The sequence below is a fragment of the Corylus avellana genome, chromosome 9, assembly GCF_965113065.1.
Source record: "Corylus avellana chromosome 9, dhCorAvel1.hap1.2, whole genome shotgun sequence".
NCBI classification, from domain to species: Eukaryota; Viridiplantae; Streptophyta; class Magnoliopsida; order Fagales; family Betulaceae; genus Corylus; species Corylus avellana.
The window spans coordinates 13,746,937-13,771,905 of record NC_142498.1 but is presented as its reverse complement, the minus strand read 5'-3'; the positions used below and the strand labels follow the sequence as shown (position 1 = coordinate 13,771,905).

At 37.5% G+C, this 24,969-nt stretch overlaps 1 protein-coding gene across 1 annotated transcript; it reads left to right on the top strand.

The window, feature by feature from the left end:
- Nucleotides 1–32: 32 nt before the first annotated feature.
- On the top strand, nt 33–18,782 carry LOC132189020 (pumilio homolog 6, chloroplastic). The gene is made up of 10 exons (XM_059603496.2): nt 33–138; nt 1,071–1,771; nt 2,145–3,532; nt 3,620–3,761; nt 3,856–3,963; nt 12,143–12,355; nt 12,437–12,547; nt 13,583–13,777; nt 16,906–17,077; nt 18,385–18,782. The coding sequence occupies exons 2-10, from the start codon at nt 1,133–1,135 to the stop codon at nt 18,405–18,407; spliced, it is 2,991 nt and encodes a 996-aa protein (XP_059459479.2). The 5' UTR covers nt 33–138; nt 1,071–1,132; the 3' UTR covers nt 18,408–18,782.
- The last annotated feature ends 6,187 nt before the right edge of the window (nt 18,783–24,969 follow it).

The window sequence follows — 24,969 nt, the reverse complement described above, 5'->3', positions numbered from 1 at the left end:
TTTCTCTTTATAGAAAACAAAGCCTCAGATACTCATATATACCCTCACTCCCAGCCAAATATATCATTTTGGAACCATCTCTCTCCTGAAAGAATCTAGGGTTTGGAACAGTGAATCTTGCCCCCTCTCTGTTTTCTGGTAAGAGAATCTCTGCCATTTGCTCTAACTATGTTGTTGGAAATGGTGCAGCTAGGGTTTAAAAGCTGAAACCTTTCCTCTTTCTGTCTGTTCTGCAGCTATAAATTGGGGGTTTTGAACTTTTTTTTTTTTTTTTTTTTTTTTTTTTTTCATTTTTTTTTTTAATGTGTATGAGTGAGTGCTTGACTTTTGAGTGGGTTTGGTTCTTTACCGTATTTCTTCATGTGCTTGAATTGGTTTGCTGAAATTTGTGCGTAGGGTCGGAAATTCTGTATCGAGATAGGTTGTTCTCGATGATGGTTTTTGGAGTTTTGACTGGGGGCGTCTATGCGTTTGATTAAGTCTTTTGCCTTTCCCTTTTGTGTGGTTGGTGAGGAAGCTGAGGAAAATAGAGGAAAATTTTGAATTTTATGTTATTTGTTGTTTGGGTCTATCAGAAAGATGGGTAACTCTTATTGCCTAGACTGAGTCAAGTGCTTGTTTTTCACGGTTTTCTTTTATTAGATTTTTTTAGCAACCAAACAGGGTGAAGCTTGCATATTCAGCTAGCAGAGGGTTAAGGCTTATGTATTTAGCTGCATATACGCAAGATTGCCTAGGTTAGACATTTCCCGTGCGCACAGGTTATTGGAAGTTTTGTTGGGATTGAACCTATTTTGTTGTATTTGTCTCTACCTCTCAAATGTTTGAAAAACATATTTTACTGGTATTCAAAATGAGTTTATTAAGCATCATTATTTTACTAATTCTCATTGTAAATCTGCCAAAGCACATTTTATTTTGCTTTTTTTTCTGTCTTTGTCATTTAATTGTAGTATATTATGCTTTATTCTATCTTATAATATACTGTTTTTCTCTTGTGTAATTTTATTTAACTTTTCTTGTTTTGTTTTCTCTTCATTTTTATTAAAAATACATGTTGCGCTTTTCAGGTGACCATGTGAGATTTCTTGATACTAATAGGAAAGAAATAACGTATTAATCTTCTGGTAGTATGGCGACAGAAAGTCCAATTAGAATGTCAGAAACTAGTGGGAAATGGCCATCTCATCAAGAGGCTGCAACATTTGCAGTGCCATCTGCTAGCGTGGCAGAGGAATTGGGATTGCTTTTGAAGGGCCATAAGTTTCATGGCAGGGGGAGGGATGTAGTTCCTAATCGAAGTGGAAGTGCACCCCCAAGCATGGAAGGTTCGTTCTTGTCTATGGACAACCTTTTGTCCCAGCAGACCTACAACTTGAATGCAAGCTTTGAAAGTCTAAACAGTGCTATTCAGAACTATGAGTCTGAGGAGCAAATGCGTGCTGATCCAGCTTATTTGGCTTATTACTTTTCCAATGTCAACCTAAATCCTAGGCTTCCTCCCCCACTTATCTCATCAGAGAATCGCCGTGTGGTACGCCATATTGGTAGTTTTGGCAACAACTGGGCATTGACTTCTGTGGATGATAGTGGCAACAGTTCCTTGCATATGTCACACGGAACTCTCTCTACGCAATACGAAGAGTCTGAAGATGATCAGTCACCCCAAAAGCCTTCTGATGATTGGGTAGATGGGACAAGTGGGTTTTGGTCTGGCCAGGATGTGGCTTCATTGGCAGGTCAACACAAAAATGTGGTGGATTTAATACAGGTAAAGATTTAGTATTTGAACATTTCATTTCCCCTGAGCTCTGCCTCATGTTTGCTACTATCCATTTTTGGGTTCGATCCAGCAAGTAATCCATAAGCATCAGTAGAAGCATTCCTCAATCTGACCAACTCTAATGTCCTTGGATTTGTTTTATAATTGAAATTTCTTTTTTAGAAAGTCGAAGTTTGATGCTAGCTGTCTCCCCCAACTCTCTTTTTGCTGAATTACACATGTACCATCGTGAAAACACTGATTTTTTTTTTCCCGTAGCTGTAAAATGCTGGAGTTGTTTGGAGCTGATCGGAATTTGCTTCTAGTCATCTCATTAAAATTGCATCATTTTGAATGTGTAATCATTGTCTTAAATTTGCAGGAAGATTTACCCCGCACTCCATCACCTGTATATAGTCAGTCTAACTTGTTAAGCCATGGAGTAGTAGAGGAAGCAGTTGACCACAATGCCGATTCCAGTTCCTTGTGTGATCCCCTTATTAGCACATCAAATGGCGTCACATCTACTCTTAGTGCAGATTATAGAAGGGCATCATCAAATTCTGATCCTTTGGTTGGCCCTGATTCAAGTACATCACGTCATGGTCGTATAGGAAGCACGGATGTAAATGATTCAAACATTACCACTATTGAATCTGAAATGAAGGCTCTTTTTCTATCCAATCCTCCAAATCCAGAAAATAGAAAAAATCAAGAACAATGGCAACATGGCAGCCAGAATAATATCTTGCAACCCCTGGTACACCAACTACAAAACAATTTCTCTCAAGGTCAAACTGCCAAGTCTCAAGTGATATCTCAAGGTGTAAACTGCACATATGTTGGTGCGGACCAGTTTCTCCATAGTCCCAGCAAGTTTACAGTAGAGGTACAACCAGTACTACAATCGTCTGGGTTCACATCTCCACTCTATGCAACTGCAGCGGCTTACATGACTTCAACAAATCCTTTCTACCCTAATCTGCAGGCCCCAGGCTTATATTCCCCGCAATATGTAGGTGGATATGCTTTGAATCCTGCATCTGTTCCTCCATATATTGCTGGATACTCTCCTCATGGTCCTGTTCCTGTTGTTGTTGATGGAACTGCTGGTCCAAGCTATACTGCTCAAACGTCTGGGGTTTCAACCGGGGGAAACATATCGCATGGAGCTGATATGCAACATTTAGGCAAGTTCTATGGACAATTTGGTTTTCCAGTACAACCTTCTTTTGGTGACCCTATATATATGCAGTACCAGCAACAGCTTTATGGTGAGGCTTATGGTGGTATTTCTGGTCAATTTGATCCATTGGCTTCTAGAGGCGGCATTGATGTTGGGAGCCAGGTTAGAGCTCTTGATTCACAGAAAGCTTCCAGTATTGCTGGTTATTTGGATGATCACAAATTCCATCAGATAAATGGAGGCTCAAATAAGTTAAACCCAAGACGAGGTGGGATGATGAGTCCTAACTATTATGGGAGTCAGCAAAACATGGGTTTTCTTATGCAGTATGCGAACTCGCCACTTGCAAGTCCAGCTTTACCGGGATCGCCTGTTGGTGGAACTGGTCTTCCTGGGGGAAGAAATGAAATGAGATTTGCTCCAGCTTCTGGTAGAAATGCTGGTGTATATCCTGGATGGCAAAGTCAAAGAGGCTTTGAGAGTTTTGATGACCCCAAAATATATAATTTTCTTGAAGAATTGAAATCTGGCAAAGGCCGTAGATTTGAGCTGTCTGATATCGGAGGCCATATTGTTGAATTCAGGCAAGTTGTTCTGTGTTCAATTTTCTTTTCATATATGATAGTTTATATCTTTGCATCAAGTAAGTCATCATGAACTTCCAACTCCAGTGCTGATCAACATGGGAGTCGGTTTATTCAGCAGAAGTTGGAAAATTGTAGTGTTGAAGAGAAGGCATCTGTATTTAAAGAGGTTCTCCCTCATGCTTCCAAGCTAATGACTGATGTTTTCGGTAACTATGTTATTCAGAAGGTATATATGTAAACCATTTTCTGTAAAGTTGTTCCTAATATGCTAGTTTTCTTAATTGTTAACTTCTTTTTACTCAATCTTTTGTTTGCTTCAGTTTTTTGAGTATGGGAGCCCTGAACAGAGGAAGGAACTTGCTAATCAACTCACAGGTCAGGTTTTGCCTTTAAGTCTGCAGATGTACGGCTGTCGTGTAATCCAAAAGGTATGTCTGGTTCTTGTATTCACCTATGTGGCCCTGCGGTATAAATATATCCCTGTATGCATCTATCTGCTGTCTATCAACTTCATGGTGTATATGCATGTTATGACCACTTGTGTCTGCACATATTGTTAGGTAAGTTAACAAAGTATGGAGGCATTATGTCTTTACTATTACTTATTGTTTGCTCTTCAGCCACCTTCTATACACATTTTTTTTTCTTTTCTTTTAATACAAATACCATTTTCTGATGTGCACAAATCTCATTGTTTGATGGAAGCACATTACTTTAATTGCTAGTTACAATTATTAAGAAATTGTAATTGGATATCAGTGGATTTTATCCTGCTAGATTTGAATTATGTGTAGTCCATCTTCCTTTACTTGGGGGTGTTTAAGAAGTTATTTTTTCCTGTTAAGACCCATTTTGGATTGCCTTTTCTTGCATTAATGTCGAAAGTATCTATCCAGAAACCTATCAAAAAGAAATGTTTTTCATTCACAGCACATTTCAAATGTCAGCCAGTAAGTGGTGTTTTCTAATGGTATTGGAATGTGGTTGCAATCTAATCAGAGTAAGAAAATCACAAAGCGAATTACAGGCTTAAAAAGTATTGGAATTAGAGGGAGCCATCTAGATATATGTAATGAACTGAATATCCCCAAATATTCATTAGTTTTCTCTATAATTTAGTTGATTTACTGTTTGCCTTTGTTTTGGTCTTATTAGCACATATTGGTAAAGGTGATACTTGTTGTTTAGTTTTGCAATTTGGAAGTAGTGACCATATTGTTCAGGGTGCCTTACGCTCTTAATGATATCTCAATACATATTAAAAAAAAAGGGCTTCTGAGAAGTTTAGTTTGTTATTCATGTCTATGAAATAGTGTGTTGTCCATGGATTTAGATCTTTTCGTTAATATGTGGATTTTGATAATTCTATGAAATATTGTGTTTGACATTTTCCATAATCTGTACCGTATAATGCTTAGACAGATTTGTAGTATTTTAACTAGTCATGTTTATTCATTGTCCAATTTTGTTTTGCTGAATTTATAGTATGTAAAATAAGAATATAAATAAAGCTTAATGCCTTACATAGATATGGAGTGTGTTGATGAGACAATGTCGTATATTATCTAAATTCTATGCACCAGTCTGGCAGACTAGGGTAGTTGCACTCGTAGTGATCTTGAAACTGATTTGGACAGGCCATGACAGAGAGCCTACCACCTTGAAATATGAGAGGAGTTTGGGGAGTTGGTTCAATGTCAAAGTTGGGTTGGCAGCCAATTTGTGTGGTCCATAATGTTTTCTGCGTAGAACTTGCGTAGGGAGTTGAACTTTTGTATGTTTTGAAACTAATTTTTCTTTTAATGATTTTTAGTTGTGTTCTGTGGGTATCTTTAGATCAGTTTTAATCAGTCTTATGGGTTTAATTTGTCCAACTTTCAGCTTGTTTTTCTTCCAAGTGTTTATTTTTTTGATAGGTAATCAAGAAATTTTATAGAAAGCATAGGGGTGCCCCAAGCATACAGGAAGTATGCAAGGACGCAAAAAACAAAAAAAAAAAAACCAAGAAAAGCAAGAAACCCCAAACACCAAACATCCCAACAGAAACCAGCCCACAAACTCTAAACAAGATTACATCACAGCAACCCTAAACCCCGAGCACTAGGGGGATGCGCCTGCACACCCCAAGTTTGCTGTTATTTCCTTCTTCTTTTTTATTTTATTTATTTATTTTTATTTTTTTTATTAAACTAATTAACTCATGTAAATGGTTGCTCCAGAATTTCAGTCTATGCTCCTACCTATTACCTGGATATACCGAGAAAGGCATATTTTAAGGAGCTGAAGTTGAAATTAATTGCTATTTTTGGGTGATGTTTAACAATGTGCCTAGGTCTTACTCTTTTGTTATCTACACTTCATTTCTTTAGCCTTATTTTACCTTTAAGTTCTAACACCTTTAAACCTTCCAGCGTTTTGGCCTGAAATTATAACCCTCAACCGAAATTGTTAGTGTCACCATGACTCAATTTTTCTTACCCTCAGCCAAAAATCAACTACTAATGAGATTTGGTGCTAAGTTAGTACAACGCTGGTTTTGACTTCGGATATAGAGATTTAGATTCTGTTAGAATAATTTTTGCAGAGGGTAGGATAGGGTTCACAGGTAGACAAGGAACTAATTAGCTGGTAACTGCATATGGGTCAATTCCCTAACTGATTTACTATGACAGCCAGCAAGCAGTAGCCAAATCTTGACAACTCTCTGCTTGTCCACCTGTTCCAGCTGTTTAACAAGTCAGGAAATTGTCACTTAAGATTAAAACCCTCAAATATCTGAGCTAAGTCTTACAAACAAAGGAATTTGATCAATACTGGTCAAAGTGACAAATGATGTAAGAATTAAGATGACTCTGTAAAAATGCATAAACACACTTTAGGTGTCATCCTGGAGCCAAAGTTGAAATAATCGAAGATTCTATGAAGAAGATGTCAAATACTAGGGGCTCATTTGCTATTGCTGTTTAGAAGGTGCTTTTTGCTTTTTAGTTGTGATGTGATATAAAGGTGAAAGTAGTTTTGGGTGTTTTGTGTGTTGAGTTGTTTTGTTAATAATTAGATAGTAAGTAAAGAACAATTGGTTTTGAACAATAGATGTCTTTCACATCCAACTAGAGAAATGAATACTCTATCATAATTTTTTAATGGCAGTTCCAAAAAAACGCACTTCTATATCAAAAAAACGAATTCGTAAAAATATTTGGAAAATGGAGGGGTATTGGGTAGCATTGAAAGCTTTTTCGTTAGCGAAATCTCTTTCTACAGGGAATTCAAAAAGTTTTTTGTACAATAAGAAATAAATAACTAATTAATGTAATAATCTGAATCTATCTCTGACTCTAAAAAAAGTCTAGTTTCATTTTGAATTTCGTTTCTAATTTTTTAATTTATATATAATAATTTTACTTAAAATAAAAACTATAAATTCCATATTATCAAACGAGCCCTAGAAATTCCATATTATTATATGCAAAAGTATCCATAAAGGGCTAGAACAATGGACGGCATACCCAAAGCAGGTCAAGATGAAATGTGTATTTTGCTGATACTTCTGTCATAGCTCGGTACTTCCTCTACCTTTTAAGCTATCTACATACTTGTTTTACATTATATTTCTATGTAATTACCTTATATTTATGTTTGTTAGAAGAGCTTCTTAGGGTTAAAAGAATATGTTGGTGATAGAAATTGGTTACAAGGGTATTTTGGTCTTGGTATTTAATTTTACAATATATCTATATGCAGTATGAGGTGAGAGAGGCTATGTAGAAAACATAGCCTCATCTTCCTCTATTTTCTTCCCATGCAAGCCCTACAACATGGTATCAGAGCTTTAACTACATCTCACATCCTCTGACAGTTTGAGTGCATCCATTCTTTTCTGCTTGTTCCTTTTTTATTTAATTTCCTGTGTTTGAGCTACTGATCATGTACTTTTGAAAATTGGGCTTAATGCTTGTGATTGGGGGTAGATGGCACTGATATCACCGTCATTATCAGTGGTGTGATGTTGTCTTCATCGCCACCGTTAGCTTTGTTATCGTCCGTGGTTGTGGTGTAAATGATAGAACCGATATTGTGGCTGCTGTGGTATGAGTTCCACCTTGAGTAGAAACAATTGCTCAGGGTGTATGGGTGTCAGTCAGTGTTTTCTGTGGTGGTTGGTGACATATATGATGGCTGGAGAGTTTTGCAATGGTCGTCGGTTGAAATGTTTGCTTCGGTGGCATGTTGAGTTGATGTCGAAAAGTTGCTTTGTGGTTGTCGGTTGATTCTGTGGCTACCGTTGTTGTTGTCGCTGGCAAGCTTCCAACAAGTTATTGGAGACTAGGGTCCCTGTTTGGTTGAAGGTGGTATCCCCCATCTTTCAGTTTTCTCTCAGCAATCAAATGAATTTGAGTCATAATTAAATTTCTAGAGCAAAATCAAAAAAAGAAAGAAGAAAAGGTAGGAAGAAGCAGAAGAAACAAGAATTAACATGTAAAATGTATTGGAGTATATATATAAAATAGCTGAGTCCCTCCTTGGAGGTGGCCCAAAATTGCGACAGTGTATTGAACTCATAATTTTTTTGACTTTAAACTGGGATTGTTTTAAGGGTGTGTGTGTTTTGAGTCCTTTTGATTTTTAATGTTAACTCACCGTGAGTGTACTATAAACGGTTGATTTTTAGTGATTGAACTTTTTGATTTTGAATTGTTTAAGGTGCGTGCGTTTTGAGTCCACTTGAAATTTAATGTTAACCCACTTGTTAACTCACAGTGTTAACTCACTGTGAGTGTACTTTAAACAGATGATTTTTAGTGACTGAACGTTTTGATTTTTAACCTTAATGTGTTAAGCCATGAGTGAAGCTGTGCATTTTAATTTTAAACACAAACTGTGAGGGGAACTATGTCTTTTGATTTAAAACACAAATGTTATATTTTGATTTTACTGAAGAGAGAAACCAAAGAGGGAGAGTGAGGAGTTTGGTTGTGTAAGAAAGAGAATTTTTGTTTGGGTTTCCCTTTTTATCTTAAGGAGACTTGAATTTTGGAAACTACTCAAATCATCATTTTTTTTAAATTTTATCTTATATTTTTAACTTGTTCTCTTTGGCTCTTTGTGCAAGTTTTGATTTTGAACACACCGACTTTAAACTGTGAAACATGCGTTATGATTTTTTACACGTGTGACATGTGTTTAGTTTTTTCCACTGACTTTAAACCATGCAAATAGCAAATTAGACTCCCACTGTCTCTTTATTCTCTGTTCTTCCCCACCGTCTCTGTCTCTATGTAACTTTCTACCCACTAAAACTCCCTGCTATCTGTGTCTTTGTCTCTATGCCATCTCTCTATCTCGCCGGGTAAGATTTATGTGTTTTAGATTTATTTTTTAAATTTGTTTTGTCTTGTATGTGTTTTTTATGTTTCGCCGATTGTCTTTGTAACTGATTGTTTTGCCGTGTTTCGCTGCTGTGAATGTGCCTTTGTTTTGTATCTTTAAGTTCCGATTAAGTTTTCAAAAGAAAAAATAAGAGAAAGAAAACACTGAAAACAAAAGTGTCTATTATACATTTTGTTCTAATTAATAATAAACCCCAAGGGGTTGGCTCAAGTGGTAAGAGCCTTGGTTTTTGTGGTAGTCCATGAGGTTTAAGGTTCGAATTCCTTTGGGTGCAAACAATTTCTTGGGGCCAGCCTACCGGCGAAGTCGGAGTATTACCCGATCTGTGTGGAGGGGACGCTTTGTTATCAAAAAAAAAAAAAAAAAAAAAAATTAATAATACAATGAAAGAACACCCACTCATTGCTCGGGTTATAGGCTAGTTTGTATAACAAGGGAGATGTATGAGGTGCTTAGCAATAAACTCGGAGAATGGATACTAGAAGTTTGTGAGTTGCATAAACTCTTGATTAACAAACTAAGAAAGAGCATGGCAGTTAAATTTAACTCACAGTCATCACTGGCTACCCTTGCCATAATGAAATATGGGATGAATAGCAGCAGCAGAATCAGCTGTGTCCTTTGATCCATTCTCAACAAACCTAGTGATAGTGGAGTGGTGTTGTATGTGCAAGAAGAATGGAGAGTCAGTCGATCATCTTCTTCTCCATTGCAAGACCGCGAGCATTCTTTGGCATACTATTTTTGATCGGTTTGGGTTGCATTGGGTTATGCCTTGCAAGGTGAGGGGCTTGTTCGATTGTTGGTGGTCGGGAGGCCGTTCCCGAAGCGCGGTAGTGTGGAAGATGATCCCTCTGTGTCTTATGTGGTGTATTTGGAATGAAAAGAATGCTAGATGCTTTGAGAACTCCACTAGGACCATAGAGGAATTGACTCATTTCTTCTTCTTTACTTTGTATTTCTAGACGGCCGCTTGGCTTGCTCCTATAGGGAGTAGTTTCACTGATTTCCTTTTTCATTTTTCTCTCTCTTAGGCGCTCTCTTTTATACTTCCCGTGTATGTGGGTTGCGCCCCCTGTGCTTTTTATATCATTATTACTTATAAAAAAAACCAAACAATAGGCTTCCAAATTACAGAATTCAGGTAACTTAGTTATGTTGGATAGGATGCTCGAGAAGTTTTTGAGGAAAGCCATCTAATAACATTGACTCTAGCAACCTATACAAAGGCTATGGTCAAAATTTAAAATTTCAGAACCTCTTGCTCAGATTTCCAACCACCTTAATGTTTCTGGTACAGATTAGCAAACTCAAGCTCCACAACCATGAAGGACGGACTTGAATGGGGAACGTTTTGTTGTCGTAAAGTTTTTTTTTTTTTTTTTTGATAGGTAATCAGAGGAATATCATAAAAAGTGCAAGGCTTTGTTGTCATAAATTATAATAAAAGGACCACTGTGCGACTGTCTTTGTTTGAACGCTTCCACAACTTCTTCGAAAGTTAATTTGTTTTGATAAAGAGTTAAAAAAACACAGAAAAAGTCATTGCCGAAGAAAGATTCAAACAAAGTAAGTGTTTATCATGTTGATTAAGAAGTCTAATGTACCCACTCCCTATGGTAAGGATGATAATAGCAATAACAACTTGTGTGTGCCAGTAGCTGTGATGATGATAACAATAACAATTTGTGCACACCAGAGCAGAATCAAATGTGAAACAAGTCATCAAGGGTTGTTTCAATGTTTGAGCTCCGGCTTTCTTTTAAGTTTCTTTGAAGAATAAAACAAAAAGAAGAAGAAAAGGCCGGCACCTAAATTAGCAAATGTTGGAGTGGGAGTAGGTGTGTGGCCTCTGAGTCTTTGACCACTTGCCATTTTTTTTTCTATGTGATACAAAGGGAACACAGATATAACAAGTCAGTTATGCCACATCAACCAATATAAAATAAGTGTAACAAATGGGTGTAAAGACGTGCTGGGCTGCCACATCATGGAATATACATGAGTCCCACACGAAGATGGGTTGGGTTGCCACTTCATGTATATATACACAGGAAGTGCGCAAGAGAACTTTTAATTAGAAGGAAAAAAAAGATCAAGAAAATCACCAACTGTTGAAGCTCATCAGCTGTATTGCGGTTTCTTTCTTTTTTTTTTTGATAAGTAATAAAAGATTTATTAAAAAAGCGTAAGGCGCCCCTAAGTACATAGGAACAACCAAACCAGCTCACAAAAAAGAAACCCAACAAGCCTCCAGGACCTAAAGCCCTCGAACCCGAAACCCACAATGGAGCCCTAGATGCTTCAGCACGTGAGACTTGCCTTTCCTCCACTAAGAGGATGCGCCTGCATCACCATAGTTAATGGAGCTTTCTAAGTTCAACAGCTCCCTCCTTCCTTTAGTCTTTGGGCACGCAACCTTTACTTCCCGATGAAAATCCTCTTCAATGGCATCTAGAATCGCCAACACCCAATCCTAGTATTGCAGTTTCTTTGATGATATTAAATATTAAAAGTTTAATTTTTGGAATTTATTCCTGAAATTCTGTGGCACTGGGGATCCCTTCTACTAGTGGTGGTGCCCTGTTTATTTTGCTGAAATTTTCTTTCCAATCTACTAAGCCTTTTGTTTTGTTTTTGTTTTTGTTTTTGTTTTTGTTTTTGTTTTGTTTTTTTGTTTTGTTTTGTTTTGTTTTGTTTTTGTTTTTGTTTTTTTTTTTTTTCCGTGTGTTTGCAACTGCATTGATATGTATATATATATATATATATATATATATATATATATATATATATATATATATCTGTCCATTTGAGTGGAATGGGTTTCACTTCAACGCATTGGCTCTTCTTTTAGTTAGTAGTACATGCAACAATTTATTATTTTTGTAATATTTTTGTTTGTTATTTGGAATTCCTTTCTCCTTTCATTGGTGGCACAACTTCAGTGTTGCACATATCGGAATGTAATCATGTGGATCTTCTTAACCATTCTTGCTATATAACTTTACCTAATACCTAATCTCTTAAGAAACACACCAACATTGTGGATATCCTCAAAAAGAAAAAAAGTGACAAGTTTATACAGGTTAATTTATATATATTGGTCCCACATGTAAAGCAGAGCCTATGTGATGTCATGGCCATCCTGTCAGTCTCGTGACCTCTTTTCCTCTCAATGTTAGAGAAGATATTGACTTTGATTCTATACTGTTGCAGGCACTTGACGTTATTGAGCTTGAACAAAAAGCACAGCTTGTTCGAGAGCTGGATGGACATGTTATGAGATGTGTTCGTGATCAAAACGGGAATCATGTAATACAAAAGTGCATTGAGAGTGTTCCAACAGAGAGAATTGAGTTTATCATATCTGCTTTTCGCGGTCAAGTTGCGACGCTTTCTATGCATCCTTATGGTTGCCGTGTCATACAGGTAATGTTAAACCTGAGTGGTGGAAGCACTTCCTCTGGTATGCATAACACTAAGAAGCTGTTCCGTGATGGTTTTTTGTAGAGAGTTCTAGAGCATTGTACAGATGAGGTGCGATGTCAGTTTATAGTGGATGAAATATTGGAGTCTGTTTGTGCTCTTGCTCAGGACCAGTATGGCAACTATGTCACCCAGGTTGGTTTCTTTTGTTTGGGCTATGACACTTGTAAAGTTTTTTCTCTGCCTTGCTCCTCATCTCTCTCCCTCTCTCTCCTGTTGTCAAGTAATCTGCTTTTTATGAATTTGTATGGGTAGTGGAGATCAAGTCTAGTTCTTGGAGGTGATGTTGTGCTTATGTAGTTAGCATAGTGCTCAATTGCCATAGAGTGAAACAACGTGGATGGAACTTGCCCTTAAAATACAAGAATGGGCATGAAAATTAAATGTTGTGTACAGTTTTAGGTTGCTTTTAAAGATTCTGAGCTGTTGGTCTTTTAGACTAAACTTTCTCCGTTGGTTGATATAATCCTCTTCGGGTGGGATGCCCTTCGAGTATAAATACTATGGAAAATTCGTGGTCATTAAACATTACCAGAAAAAAGGGAAAAGAAATTGTTGGTTTTTGGTCCTGTCATACGTTTGAAGAATAAAATCAATTTTACTTGTGTATTGATTTTTTTTTTTTTTTTTTCTCAAAAAAGAGAAATGTGGATGTATATTTGTATATGTTTATTTATGCATGTATGTACACCTATTCAGGTATGACTGAATGAATTTAAACATGTATACATGATGACCAAGCAGCACATTTGTTCTCGATAGAGAGCTAGAGAGTTCTGTTGCCCTTTGCTGATAACGAAATGAGAAAATTCAAAATTGGGAAATAGGAATAATGCTTGATATTAAATGCACATAAATATTATATTTGTGAAGCAGAAAATACTTGGATTCTGGATGCGGAAAGTATACCATACTGTCAATTTGAACTCGAATTAGTTCTCAAGTATATATGCCTGTAGGTATGTTCTGTATCATTGATATTCTTGTATTTGTTCAGTTATTCCTTATATTATGTATATGCAGTGAAAAATGCTTCTTGCCCTTTGACTTTCTTGGATGTACTGTGCTTTTTGAACTGTGTACCCGAAATTCTTTTCCTCACTTTCTTCTAGTGTATTTACTGTGTCAGTTGTTGGATGGTAATGCAATGCTTGTGTTGATTTATATTAGCATGTATTGGAGAGAGGAAAGCCTCAGGAAAGGCGCCAGATTATAAGCAAGTTGTCAGGACATATTGTACATCTGAGCCAGCATAAATTTGCTTCAAACGTTGTTGAGAAATGTTTGGAGTATGGTGGCGCCACTGAACGAGAGCTGTTAATTGGGGAGATTTTTGGGCATACGGAAGGAACTGATAATTTATTGGTAAGTTAAGTTAAAGCATGGGTTATATATGCTTATTATTCATTAGAATACTCGCCTGCCCTAACAAAGAAAAGAAAGAAAGAAACGGCTTATATAGTTATTCTCTTGGGGTTACTCTAAATAATTTTTTATTTTTGAAGTGTCTGGAAAATTTGAGCTCGTAAGCATACAATTTGTTCTTATTCTAGTTGCTATTGATTATGTTTCTTGCAGGTACACATTTCTTATACATTCTAGTGAGGTGTTTATTTGTTTATATGTGCATAGGGGGTGGCCATTGGTGTTGGTCATCTTGAGCTGGCTTTTTTGTAGAGGCCAAAACCTTTGAGCTCTTGGTAACAGAAGGGGGGGTCTCTTCTACATTTGGTTGAAAGGAACCGGGGGGTTTCCTGTGTGTTGTTGTTGGGTATGGTGAGTGTTGGTGAAAGACAATCCAGATTTTTCAGTAGCTCCCGTGGTTTGAGTCAGGGAGATCCTTTGTCTCTGTTGTTGTTTGTCATCGTCATGGGGCTAATAAGTAAAATGCTTTTAGCCACTGTTAATGGGGGAGGGGTTCTTTCAGGCTTTTGTATGGGGTCTAGGAACTTTGGTGTGATTAATATTTAATATATCACATCTCCTGTTTGCAGATGATACCTTGATTTTCTATGGGGCTAATCTATACCACCTCCGCTATATGCGTGCCATATTTTTATGCTTTGAAGTGCTCCATGGTTTGAGAATTAACCTGTCCAAGTCGAAATTAGTTCCTATGTGCAATGTCAATAATGTTGATAGTTTGGCAGGTTTTCTGGGATGCAGGGTTTGCCTTTGAAGTATCTTGGTATTTTGTTGGGAGCCTTTTTTAAGGCCAAATCCATTTGTAATGTTGTTATTTAGAAGATTGAATGTCGTTTGGCTGGTTGAAAGAGGATGTACTTGTCTAAGGGTGGTAAGATTACATTGATCAAGAGCACCCTTTACAATTTGCCTACGTACTTCATGTTTCTTTTCCCTCTTGCTATGGGTGTTGCCAATCGCATAGAGAAGTTTCATTGAATTTTTTTATGGGGTGGGCTAAGTGAAGCATTCAAATTTCACTTGGTGAGCTGGTTCAAGGGTTGTTCTTTGATTTTCGAGGAAGGTTTAGGGTCCGAAACTTGCTTTTGTTCAACCATGCTCGTTTGGGGAAGTGGCTATAGCATTATATGCCTGAGAGAGAGGCTTTGTGGAGAATCGTAGTGGAGTTTAAATATGGCAGCTTGTGGGGTGAGTGGCGTTCTAATGAGGTTTATGGGTTTTATGGGGTGGGCTTGTGGAAAAATATGAGGGGTTGAGGGGGGTTTTCTGGGAACTGACTCGAAGATTAGATTCTGGCATGATTTGTGATGTGGGGATCATGTCTTCAATGAAGCTTTTTCCAGATTTGTGTAGTATTGCTCGCATTAAGTATGCTTGTGTGGCAGATCATTTGGAGATTTCTAGTGGCTCCCATCAATGGAACGTAAGCTTACTAGAGCGGCTCATGATTGGGTGGCAAACATGATGTTAATTTTTTTTTATTTTTTTAGAATGTAAGCTTTGTTTTTTAATATTTTGTAATTTTTTAGATCAGGGCGTGAGTGGCGAAGACAAGCTTTGCTGGCCCCTCCAAGAGAGGTTTGTCTGATGTTATATTGTTCTATAATGTCCTTGCCCCTCATGATGGTTCTCCCTTTTGTTTGAAGAGTATTTAGCGGAGTAAGGTTCCCTTAAGAGCAACATTGTTTGCTTGGTTGGCCGCTCTAGGGAAGATCCTTACCTTGGATGATTTTAGGAAGCGTCATGTTTTGGTGGTCAATTGGTGTTGTATGTTTTAAGAGGAATAGAGAGATTGTAGATCCTTTACTTCTTCATTGTGAGGTCACTAGTGCCTTATAGAGTGTTATTTTTCAGCCGTTTTGGTTGTCTTGAGTTATGCCTAGACGAGTGGTAGACATTTTTGCTTGTTGGAGAGAGTTATATGGCAGTCCTCAGAGTGTAGCAGTGTAGAAGATGGTGCCATCTTGCCGTTTTGAAGACTGCCAGAGAACAGTAGTGGATGTAAAGTCTTTCTTCTTCAATACTAGTTACCTCTTGACAGCTGCTTTAGAGTTTCCTAATGTGCTTGATTTTCATGCTTTTCTTTTTTTCCCTCCTAGTTAGGTGTCTCTTTTGTATATTTCTTGTACACTGTGGATTGCGCCTTACTTTTAATGAAGTTCGAGTACTTATCAAAAAATAAAAAAAGTGCTTTACTACTCTCTAGACAGGATATGAAGATGAAATTAAGTTTAGATGTCTCTGTTTGTGTCATACCATGATACTTTTGGTACATCTGCAAGTATGTTTTTAAGTTTTACGCTTTGTCAATTTCCTTTCAAGGTAAAATTGAAATGGAATGAGTATGGTATAATCATAGTTCTGGAGATCTTCCCCTCCTTAAAGACTACTAGGTAGGAAACAAACTAATACTTATCTCCACAAGCCAAATGGCATTTAAATACTGCTGCACACTCTTCAGAAGATTCTTTGTATGGTGAGCTTGATAAAGACAGAAACTTCAAAGCTTTGGTCTGTCTTTAACGGTGGTGATGATAAGAGGTATTCCTGGGAAGTCTGTCATTAGATAAATCATATATTAGAACATAAAAGGTGTTACAATTCATTGTTTACTATTCATCATACAACTTTATGAGAAGTACGACATTTTTTTTCTGTGTAATTAATTTACCTACTGAACTTAGAGGTCATTCAAGTGCAGAACTCGATGTTTGATTCTTCCTCTTATGTTCCCTGAAGAAGCGATCATTTGCAATTAAGTTATTTATCTTTTAAACTTTTGTGCTTTTGTTATTGAATAATTTACCCAGATTGCCCCAGCACTAAATGAGAGTCCTATTAGACATTTATGTTTTGGCGCCAAAATTTAGTTTACCGCATATCTCTTGAGGTTTCTATACATGTTCAATAATAAATTATAGTACTGTACTGGATGATAATCCTGCCTCTCTTGTCAATGCTGCAAATCTTTGTTGCATAATCTGCATAAGGGTTGTTAATTAGGAGTTTAGTAGTTAAAGTTTGTATTATGCTTGCTTAATTTACCATATTCAACTTCTTTCTTGTAGACAATGATGAAGGACCAATTTGCAAATTACGTGGTCCAGAAGATTCTTGACATATGTTCTGATAATCAGCGAGCAATATTGCTTGGCTGTGTAAGAGTTCATGCTCATGCTTTGAAGAAATACACTTACGGGAAACACATTGTGGCTCGATTCGAGCAGCAATTTGGAGAAGGTGCGTACATATAGATAAAAGAAAACTGCAATGCATTTCTTTTGTGGTGGTGAGTCTTTTGATACTCAAACCATTATGTTCGTCTGCGCACTAGCCAAATACTCAAACCTTTTGGGTGTATCATCTTAACTGTCATTTACTCCCGAGCATGTTGATTTCCCCTCAGATGGTTAACTTAATTTTGGGTTTGGTTTCTTAAGCACCACCATCTCCTTTTTGCTCACTATTTTCACTTTGGATAGGAAAAAGCTTCTAAAACACTTTAGGCATAGGGGAATAGCAGTCACGGAAGACTACTAAAACAGTACTTGCTGATGATTATAGATGGGTGATTATGCATGGCAATCACTCTGTTGGAGAAACAATGAAATCATGAACTAATCTGAGGGATCTTGAGTGGAGTGTCTTATACTGAAAGGTATTTTGCTCTGAATAAATCTGTCGTTTTATAGAGTTTCATGAACACTTGGTGGGAACCATTTGGAAATTTGAGAGGAAATTTGTGTCCTCGTGATGGGGAATTCTTCTCTTTTACAAATGGAACTTCATTGTGCATAAATAACACGGCTTTTATTTTAGTGACAAACTTTTGTTGGGAGAATGGGTGATTGGTCGAGTTATACAATGAACAAAAAGTGCTTGTTTTGACCCCCAGGGATATGAGCAAAATGCACCTGTGAGCCCTTTATCTGATGAGCTTTCTTGATGCAATTAAAATCAATGAGCGAAAACAAAAACAAGAAAAGGTAAATGAGCAACGGCTAATGGCCATTAGCCAAAAAAAGGTCTCGAAAAGAGAGACTAAAGAATTAGAGTTTTCATACATCTTTTATTTTTTTGGTAGTTTTTGTTTATTTTCTTTTTAATTATTTTTGAGGACCTCTGGTAATCTGAGTTAAAAGTCTAGGATTTGGTTGGTTTTACGGGCAGTTTTACTATGAATGCCTATATTTCTTTGTTATGGGTGGTGAACTGAATGCAATTAATAAAATTCAGGAGTTAGTTGAGTTTGAGCCAAGAAATTTGCTTGGGGAGTGTACTCGAAGATTACATTTATCTGTGGACTCTGGTTGTGCAGTTTTGGTGGGAATAAAGTTTCAAAATTTGATATTTTTATTTGTTTTCCTTTTCATTCCTTCTTTCTTCAATCCTGAGCCTCATGGGGTGGGATTACCTTTCCGGAGACTGCGGAAAATCATATCTGCAAGTCTTTTTGGTTTATTTGAGCATTGTTTCAGGGGCAGATCACTTTCTCAGGAGTTTCATCTCACATTGCTTTTTTATTTTTTATTTCTTTCCTCATGCAGAAAATCCTACATCTGGAACCTGATAAAAAAACAGGGGGAATCATCCATGCCTCTTGTTGGTGCTGCTGTGGCCTGTCTGGTTCTTGCATCAGTGAAAAGAAAGGAATATCATGAGATAAGTACATGCTTCTCAAGAAGGCCGCCCCCGCTGCTTTAAATTATGGAATTTGGTAGCTTCCATCCAGGGAAGTTTTAACAAGTTCAATCATTAGTAGAATGGTTGATGCTGTAAAGTAAACTATATATAAATATGTATGTATATTTCAAACAGTATGTTTTTATATGGTTACTGTAGGGTGATTGGTTTGCAAGGGTAATTATTTGGAAGGAGAACCTTCCTAAGCTGTAAAATTCTTTACTGGATTTATCTTGCATTGTGTGTATGGTTTCCAAAATAACTTAATTGTGTAGTTCTTTTTCTAAAAAAAAAAATTAAAAAAAAAAAAAATTGTTCCTGATCAGGCTTTTTCTCCTGCCCGCAAGCCTTTGATCTTCCTTTCCATCTCTTTGCGTGCATTCACATGGCTTTGAGCAATTGAGCCTTGAGGTTAGCCATCTGACCAACTGCATCAGCGCAAATACAGATTACAGAGTTGTAGTTTTCTTTCCAAAACAGACTTGGATTGAATTTGGTCGACATGGTCTTCATTTTGGCAATCACCAGCAGACAGCTGCAACCAAAAATGGAACAGAATCATTTTTTTAGAAGTAAAATAAAATGAAAAGCGTCTAAGAGCATTCTCAATGGAAGAGCCAAATGTTACTTTTATCTAAAATAGTTCTTCAAATGTTTAAAAAAACCTCTACATTAGATTAGCCAAAAGAAAATGTAAAATAGATATTTGATTGGAAGAGCTAAAAGAAAAGCTAAATGTAGTAGCACTTTTCAAGGGAGTTATTTTATTATTCATTGTTTCTCTTACCTGTTTTTTTTTTTTCCAATTATCTTCCTATTTTTTTACTGCATGTTCTTTCTTTCTCAAATTTTTTTTTTTTTTCATTTTTCCTCTCTTATGTTCTCTTCTTCCCAATTTTTTTTTTTTACTTTTAATAATATTTTAATAGAATAGATGGAAATATAGCTAATCGGATGTAGAGACATTTAAAAATAGCTTAGCTAAACTAGATAAAAGTGAGTTATGATGAGCCATTTTACATAAAAATATGGCTCCTCCATTGGGAATGCTCTAACTAAGTAACCTAGTGATGTTAATCAAGCAGCTTGGTGAGCATGCTACCTTGAGCATCGTCAAGTACCTATTGAATACTGCTTATTCACCGAAAAACTTAAAGTTTATACATTTGGATCCAATTATGTTATATTAGTCACTCAAATTTGTGACATTTTTCAATGAGACAATTTTTTTTATGTTCATACGTGGATATTCAACAATCTCATCTCCACATGAGTTTATCACCGCATTACTGTTGAGGAAAATCAAGCATAAACAATAATCAGAAAAATCCATGTGATTTTAAAGCATGTGATAATTTCCCCCAATCAAAAGATTTTGTTGTCGGGTTGCAAACAATTCACCTCCAAGATACAACAAAACCATTAACTGCAGACAACAATTCTGAAGTTTGTTTTTCAGAGTTTTCTATACAAAATCATGTATTAGACTAAGAGGGATGAGAAAATAAAGTTAGGAAATTCGTAGAGTAAAAAGCTCTATTTATAGATTCTGGAGAGTAGTTACAAAACGGTCAAGTAAAACGAATTTCGTAACTTACAATAGTCAATAGATAAGCGGTTAGTCTAATGGTTTGAAGTACCTCTTCCAATTAGAGTTACAATGGTTTGAGTCCCCATGGCTGCTGCTCAGTAGCTTAATTCTTTTTAATAACTGCCTACTCAAGATTGGGTCACATGCTGGGCATGTGTTTAGGGCCGCGCACGCCCAAGCCTAGCTCTTTTAAAATGTAAAATATTTAATGTAATAGAGGGGGATTCGAACCTTTCACCTAAGAGCTAATTAGAAGAGCCTTTAACATTAAGCCACTTATTTGATGATAATAACAACTTCATTCAACAACAAACAGAGTTACACATATCTTTAATATTACAATCTATAAGAATTACTACATTATCTCAAACATAAGCCTTTTTTTAGAATCCATTGTATTACTACACTACTCTTTAAATGGAAACTCTTTATCAATCTTACGGGTTAATCTTGTGATATGTCTCCAAAATCACTTATGTGTTATGTGGGTTTGTTCGCGCCATGCACCTTTATCCCTACTCCAAGAACTTTTTTCTGTGCTTGCACCACTCCATCGTACTACTGCACACCACCATCAGCTCTGATATCACTTGTTAGGAGGATTGACACCTTATGAAGTTCTTTCAATGAGAAGATAATATAACGAGAGCTGTTGCTATACGGTCTTGGCAAAAATCATGGGTTTGTTGCCCACTAATCAACACGTCACACGTCATCAATTCAAGAAAAAATACAAAAAATTAAAGTGAGAACAAAACATCAAATCATATATGAGAGCAGCCAAAGGGGAGGAGTTGGGCCACGAGAGTAGGCACAAGGGGAGGAGCTGGGGTGGTCGGCGAGCAACCCCCAACCACGAGGTGGCCGCGCTAGTCACCCCCAAGCCACGGGGTGGCCGGCGAGCCACCCCATGGGTGGCTGGGGTGGCCGCACGCCACCCCTATAGGGCCAACAAACACAGAAGCGGAAGCGGGCGGTGGCATTAGGCGGAGTGGGTAGCAGGTCAATGTGGGAGGAATAATATGGTGTTTTGTTCTCATTTTGAGTTTGTGTGCTGAGCTGAGGTGTCAGCTTGTAAGTGGTGGGCAAAAAACAAGGGTTTTTTGCCTTGACCGAATTGAATTTATTCCCTAATATAACATGTTGGGAATTGAAATATCAGTCAACCCAAAAGCTTAATAATGTGTTTAGGCTTAATTATACGTTTTTAACCACTTATGAAAATTTTCTAATGTGAGACCCAATCTTAATATTGGAACACATCCTTATCCACATCTCACAAGTCATTCAAAGCCTTAGCATAACTAAAAGTTCTATCTTTCTCAATTTGAATTCAAATAGTACAGATTAGATAATTGTAAATTTAACTTTTAAATATTGTAATCCTATGATTTATCATCTATATATGAAACACAACCCAATGGAAATACTAGGGCTGTTTTTACAGATATTACGTAACATTATATGGTATCAGAGCTCTTATTGACATACGTCTGATCATGACTCTTTTTCCTATCCGCTTCTTCTTCCACCATCTCCGATGGCCTCTCTGCAGCCCCTACCACCTTACATTCTCTCCATCACTATATTCAAGTCAAGCATTCTCAGGATAATTACCCTATATGGCGCACTCAAATTGTCCCATAGGTTGAGGGAAATGAGTTGTTTGGATTTGTTACAAGGGAAGTAATATGCACACACACACACACACACTGGTTAAAAATCCAGCGTAGACAACTTGGTATCACCAAGACAAAATAGTTCTCAGTGCACTCATATCTACTCTCACAGAAGATGTTTTATCCCATGTTGTGGGAATCAAAACTTCATGCGCAGTGTGGTTAATCTTGGAAAAAATGTTTGCTTCGGAAGCCAAAGCGCGTGTCATGCAAACTCGCCTTCGCTTGACCACAATAAAGAAAGGCAGCCTCTTCGTGGCTAACTATTTCATGCAAGCCCAACGCTTGTCCAATCTCTTAGCAGGTATTGAAGAACCTGTTAAGGATTCAGATCTTGTATGTTATATACTTGCAAGACTCTCGGGTGAGTTTGATTCTGTGGTTGCCTCTCTCACAACCCATCTAGATCCTATTTCTTAGGAGGACCTTTATTCTCATTTGCTCACGTTTGAGCAACGACTTGAAAGGAATAATCCAATTCGAAATATGACAAACTCATCTGTAAATGTTGCTCAACGTCATATCACCTCACATGGCAAGCCTCAACGCCAATTCTTTGTCTCCAATGGTCCTTCTAGTGGACATGGCCATGGCAGGGGATGTGGTTGTGGTCTCTCCTCTTCACGTGTTGGCTCTTCCAATAGACCCACGTGCCAATTATGTCTCTGAATTGGTCATACTACTGCCAAGTGCTACCACAGGTTTGACCATGCCTACCAGGGGCCTTCTCCACCTGCAGCCTTTCTCACTGTCAATCAGTCTTTTTCGGATATGAACTGGTAACCTGACATGGCTTCTACATATCACCTAACCAATGACCTCACCAGCCTAAATATCACAGCAGATGAATACGTAGGCAATGTATAGATTTGTGTTGGAAATGGTCAAGGTTTGGATATTCTCACACCAGTTTAGCTTCCTTATCTTCTGTACGCAAACACTTTACTCTAAAATCTTTGTTGCATGTTCCTGCCATTCAGAAAAACTTAATCTCAGTAAATCAATTCACTTGTGATAATAATGTTTTCATTGAGTTTCATCCATTTGATTTTCGTGTTAAGGATCTACGCACCCGGCGTATGCTACTCAAAGGCCTGAGTAGAGGTGATCTTTACATCTGTCCATCTCCTTCATCAACTTCGTCTCGTTTCTAGTCTCCTTCAGCGTGTCTTGGTGAGCTTGTCTCTATTGATTCCTAGCATCGTTGACTTGGCCATCCTGCTCTTCGAACTATCCGCAATGTTCTGTCCAAACATTGCCTTCCAGCTTTATCAAATAAGTCTTCACAAGTGTGTCCCGCTTGTCAGCAAGGCAAAATGCATCGTTTACATTTTGGATTATCACCCTCAATTTTTATTGCTCCATTAAGCTTGTTATTTCTTGATGTATGGAGTCCTGCTCCAGTTCTTTCAAAGAATAATAAACGCTATTATTTATGCATCGATGATTTTAGTTGTTACTCTTGGCTTTTTCCATTAACTTCTAAATTTGATGTATTTTCCACATTTGTCAAATTTTGAAATTTAGTTGAAAAATATTTTAATCTCCCCATTAAATTAGTTCAAAGCGATGGAGGAGGATAATTTATTCCCCTACAACGTTATTTTAGCTCTATAGGTATCAACTATAGGCAAACATGTCCTCACACCCATCATCAAAATGGGAGTGTGGAACGCGAACATTGCCATATTGTTGATACTAGCTTAGCTCTTCTTTCTCACTCCAAAGTCCCATTTCAATTTTGGGATGAAACCTTTGACACATCCACTTTTCTCATTAATCGTTTGCCTTCATCCATCAATAAACAAAAATCACAATTTGAATTATTATTTGGTGAGATTCCTGATTATAATTTTCTCAAGACCTTCGGTTGTGAGTGTTTTCCCTACTTAAGACCATATAACACAAACAAATTTTCATTCTAATCCAAATCAAGTGTGTTCTTGGGATATAGCAAACCACACACTGATTACAAATGTCTTGATATTCTCACTGGAAAAATCTATCTTGCCAGGCATGTTATCTTCAACGAGTTAGTTTTTCCATTTCAAAATTTTTCATCTTTATCTCCAGCCAAACCAGTCCATGCTCACCCACAATTCCCTCTTCACTCCCACGGGTATTCCCTTTGCACAATGGGTCTTCACGAATCTCTCTCTTGCACAACAAATCTCCACATACATGGGTCTCTCCCTTGCACATCACACGGTCACCTCCTTTGCCCAAGAGCTTTTCACGTGCAAGGGTGTCCTCTTTGCACAACAATTCCTTCTCTCCAAAGTCTCTTTCACTCCAAGATTCCTCTCCATTATATAAGCCTATTTTGTCTCCATTATCTAAGCCTATTTTGTCTCCTACTGTGCTATCTTCCAGCAGACCCGTGTCCCCATAAGTCACTCATTTGCACAGCAAGGCTTCATCTACACAGTCCTTCACTCAAAATTCCTCTCCATTATCTGATTTTTTTTTTTTTCTCACTTGCCTACACAAACATGGGTGTCTCCTTGGCAAAGCAAGTCAACATCTAAAAGGTCCCTTTCAATTCAAGATTCCTCTCCTTTGCACAGCAGGTCTCTCACGCACCAACCCATATCTCCAAGAACCGTGTCTCATCCTGCTTCTTCTTTCCACAGTCCACGTGTGAGTGTCTCCTCTGTTGCGTCCCAATCCAAAATCATTCCTGACACAACTGAATCACTGCCTGCTGCCTCCTATCCTGAACCACCTGGCACCCATGACTTCTCCAATGCTACCGAAAATGACACCCAAGCTGCCACACCCTTGCTCCCTCTCCCATTGGCTGCATCCGTGACTTCCCTACCTGTGATACCTCCCAAAGCTCCCCCTAAAACTCACAGCATGGTCACTCGTTCTCAAAACAATATCCATCAACCAAAAATTCCAATAGATGGCACCATTACATTTCCTTTACCTCATGCTTACCTCATGCTCTAAATACCTCTCTCACTACCTATGATACAGAATCCACATTCTTCACCTCTGCCTCCAAACACCAAGAATGGCGTATTGCAATAATAGAGGAGTTCAATGCTCTCATAAAAAATGGGACATGAGATTTAGTTCCTTACGACCCCTCTATAAATGTTGTTGGAGCAAAATGGTTTTTTCGCCTTAAGAGAAAGGCTAATGGTAGTATTGAAAGATATAAAGCTTGCCTT

What these genes read in the sequence shown, in the direction of transcription:
- LOC132189020 (XM_059603496.2), top strand. Translation starts at nt 1,133, where the DNA reads ATGGCGACAGAAAGTCCAATTAGAATGTCAGAAACTAGTGGGAAATGG. An exon ending in ATGTGGTGGATTTAATACAG is followed by an intron (nt 1,772 to 2,144) that starts GTAAAGATTTAG and finishes TTAAATTTGCAG; the next exon opens with GAAGATTTACCCCGCACTCC. An exon ending in CGAGCAGCAATTTGGAGAAG is followed by an intron (nt 17,078 to 18,384) that starts GTGCGTACATAT and finishes TTCCTCATGCAG; the next exon opens with AAAATCCTACATCTGGAACC.